The sequence below is a fragment of the Phalaenopsis equestris genome, unplaced genomic scaffold (genome assembly GCF_001263595.1).
Source record: "Phalaenopsis equestris unplaced genomic scaffold, ASM126359v1 Scaffold000044, whole genome shotgun sequence".
In the NCBI taxonomy this organism is placed as follows: domain Eukaryota; kingdom Viridiplantae; phylum Streptophyta; class Magnoliopsida; order Asparagales; family Orchidaceae; genus Phalaenopsis; species Phalaenopsis equestris.
The window spans coordinates 28,489-32,352 of record NW_018164486.1 but is presented as its reverse complement, the minus strand read 5'-3'; the positions used below and the strand labels follow the sequence as shown (position 1 = coordinate 32,352).

Below are 3,864 nucleotides of genomic sequence, written 5' to 3'. Positions count from 1 at the left end.
CCGTTCAGGATCTTCACTGCAGATGCGTATCTTCCAACCACAAAATTTCATGTGGCTTGCATGTGCAGGCTAAACCACTCGCACCGCGCAGCTCATCTTCCCCGCGCATCAAATCTGAAAAAATTGCAGCACATGTCATAAACTATTTTTTTTGATTGTTTAATTTCTTTTAAAAGTCTAATAATCATCAGTCTAAAAATAGTGGAGCTTATAAAATTCGAAATCAGGAGGACGTTTCCGCAAAAAAGCCGAGGGCAAATAAAAGGGAGCAGGACGCGGATTTTGCAGCCGGACGACGACACAATTGTTTAATTTCTTTTAAAAGTCTAATAATCATTAGTCTAAAAATAGTGGAGCTTATAAAACTCGAAATCAGGAGGGCGTTTTCGCAAAAAAACCGAGGGCAAATAAAAGAGAGCAGGACGCGGATTTTGCAGCCGGACGACGACACCACCTTCCGTTTCCCCTCTTCCGCCCACCGAACCCCCATAAATCTCTTAGCGTCTCCTCGTCCTCCTCCCACATTCTCCCTACAATGTGTGAAAATAAGGGGAACCCTAATATTTTGCATCTTTATCTCGTTTTCCTCATCGGCATCTTGCTCGCCGGAGCTGGGATCGTCTCCGCCGCGGGGGGCGGAGGTGGAGGCGATGCTGAGGCCATGGAGGAGTTCTCGAAGAGCCTGAAGAACCCCCCGAATGACTGGATTCCTGGTTCGGATCCCTGCTCTTCGAAATGGACGGGGGTATTGTGCTCCGGCGGCCGCGTCACTGGCATCAATCTTCGAGGTGTGGGTCTCGACGGAACCTTACCTTCTTCACTCTCCTCGCTTACCGGATTGCAATCCCTGTTTCTCCCTGGAAACCAGCTTTCCGGACCGCTTCCCTCGCTTGGCAACCCCACCATTCGGGAGATATCCGTCGGTTCTAACTCCTTCACTTCCGTTCCACCTGATTTCTTCTCCGGTCTGTCAGGACTCCAGAAGATCTCTCTCGATAACAATCCTCTTGCACCGTGGGAGCTACCCGATTCTTTGGCCGATTGTCCCCTCGTCTCCATCTCCGCATCCAATGCCTCCATCTCAGGTACCCTTCCTGATTTCTTCGATCGCCTCTCGTCCCTCCAATCCTTCCGCCTATCGTACAATAACCTCTCCGGTTCGCTCCCCGCTTCTCTCCCCCGATCCCCTATCCGTGAGCTCCTCCTCAACAACCAGCAGGGCACGAAGCTATCCGGTCGCATTGACGTCATCGGACAGATGGACCAGCTTTCCCTTCTCTGGTTGCAGTCTAACGCATTTTCAGGGCCTATTCCTGACGTATCCAACCTCACCAGCCTTCAGTCCTTCAATGTCCGCGACAACGCCCTCACAGGCGTCGTCCCTGAACCCCTCATTACTTTATCCACGCTCAAGAACGTGTCATTATCGAACAACGACCTTCAAGGCCCCATGCCTAAGTTCGGCACGGCTGTCTTGTCCGACATTGACAAGGGCAATAACTTCTGCCTCCCGGAGGCCACCCCTTGTGATATCAAGGTGACGCAGCTGCTTGAAGTGGCGGCCCGGGTGGGCTAAACCCCCCTCGTCGTGTTTGCTAATTCGTGGACTGGCAACGATCCCTGCGGCGGGAGTAGTGGCTGGTTTGGTGTAATCTGTGATCAGAAAGGGAACGTCGCCGTGCTTAATTTTGCAAACCAGCATCTTGCAGGCTTTATCTCGCCTGAGATTGCTAATATCTCTTCGCTTACAAAGGTGATTCTGAACAACAACAGCCTGACTGGCATCATCCCCAGTTCGCTCACCAATTTGCGTCAGCTGCAGCTGCTTGATGTCTCATATAACCAGCTCACTGGGACTATTCCCAACTTTGCATCTACAGTGAAGTTGATTACAAATGGCAACGATTTTGGTTCTGATTCTTCTGGGGGCTCTCCTGGTCCTGCATCAGGTGGGACGTCAGGTTCTTCATCTTCAAGAAATCAGAATGGTAAGTCGAAGTCATCTGCAGGATTTATCGTGGGGATACTGTTAGCCGTTTTAGTTTCGGTAGGGTGCATAGCTGGTCTTGTTTATTGCATCCATCGTCGCAAGAAGAAGATGGAGCTACTAAAGAGAGTCCAAATGCAAACCTTTCCTGAGAATCATGAGGTATTTAAGGTTGGGATGTTGGCTCTGAGTGACAATAACACAGTTGAGAGCGAAACTTACCCGCAGAGCAGTTATGGGGAGAGTTCTGATACCAAACTTCACAGGGAGAACGGTGAGAACATAATCTCCATTCAAGATCTTCGAAAGGCCACAAATAATTTCAGTGAAGACAACATTTTGGGCAAAGGTGGGTTTGGAGTTGTTTACAGAGGAGTGCTAAGTAATGGGATGGTGGTTGCTGTCAAAAGGTGTGTGCTTGATATGTGGAGCATGAAAGGGGTGGCAGAGTTCAAGGCAGAGATTGGCCTTATTGGGAAGGCAAGGCATAGGCATTTGGTGTCCTTGGTTGGATACTGTGAGCATGAGAGGGAGAGGCTGTTGGTTTATGAGTATATGCCGGAGGGAACTTTGGCGCAGCACTTGTTCGATAGGGAAGGGAGCCGGTATTGTCCTCTAACTTGGAAGCAGAGATTGACAATAGCCCTGGATGTGGCCAAGGCTATGGAATACCTGCATAATTTTATGCAGGGAAGTTTCATCCATAGAGATCTGAAGCCCTCAAACATTCTGCTGGATAAGGATTTAAGGGGCAAGGTTTCGGATTTTGGTCTTCTCAAACTTGCGGGAGACAATGAAAAGTCGATGGCGACACGGTTGGCTGGGACATTTGGATATTTGGCACCCGAGTATGCAAGTGAGTTTTTTTTTTCTGTCATAGGATTTATATATTTGTTCGTTATTCTCATATTTTATCATTTACAACATCTATTGTAGTGAAAATTTTTGTTTTGCGCCTGAATGCAAAAGAAAAAGTGCAATCAATTGCATCTCTGCAAATCAGAAACTATCTTCTTTATGTTCTAACAAACTGGAAAAAATGGAAAGAAGGAGGCTTTTAAATTGTCCAACATGATAATCTTCTTTCATCCATGATCATATTGTATTTGTTATTGTATATTTTAAGAGATGGCTATTTTGAAGTTGTAGGAATCGTACGTTCCATCATGAGCCCCAAAGAAGAGTTGAGGTTTAGATGAACATTTCTGAAGTATTTATGGGCGCTGAAATGAATGCATTATTCTCTTGTGAGAGTTGTGTTTTAGGTAAAATTTTTAAATGATAGATTGGATTACAGATAAGCACTACCTAGATATTTCACTTTTATTTTGCTCGGAGTTTACATTTGATTATAGGTTTCCATGGGCACAAGCTATTATAGTTAATTAACTTTTCTAATTGTGAGAGAAAACTTTTAATCATTGATAGCTAGTAGGCACTAAATGCTTCGCTTATAGTGATATGATTTTGTTGTGTTGTTGAGAAGAGGCATATCTTATTTAGCTTAGTGTGAATGGTGGGGGAATAATAACAAATTTAATCAAGATTCCATGGTTCTGTTATCTTAGGTTATTGTGGATTCTATTTTATTTAGTTAAAGGAGGCAGTTGACTCACCTAATCGAATGATTCTTATTAGCATTTATGAGTTGCATTATCCAAGGAGATTTGCGGACCTGGGTTAAGTGTTTATCTAAAAAGACAATTTTAAGTGGATTTTAGCTAACAAAGGGATTTGTTTTATCAAATGCACTTTATAATTCAAAACTCAAGAGATGGAGTTGTTGAGAAACTTTCGAGCTTTGATAAGTGATTGTACTTTAATGGATTTATTTATAATGCTCTCTCTCTCTCTCTCTCTCTCTCTCTTCTTTATAT

The 3,864-nt window shown here is 44.7% G+C and overlaps 1 protein-coding gene across 1 annotated transcript in view; it reads left to right on the top strand.

Moving 5' to 3' along the window:
* Positions 1–449: 449 nt before the first annotated feature.
* Positions 450–3,864, top strand: part of LOC110019074 (receptor protein kinase TMK1-like) — a 16,504-nt gene continuing 13,089 nt past the window's right edge. Inside the window, 1 exon segment of the mRNA XM_020716613.1 lies at positions 450–2,843. Coding sequence (XP_020572272.1) covers positions 536–2,843 — 2,308 coding nt within the window. The 5' untranslated portion in view covers positions 450–535.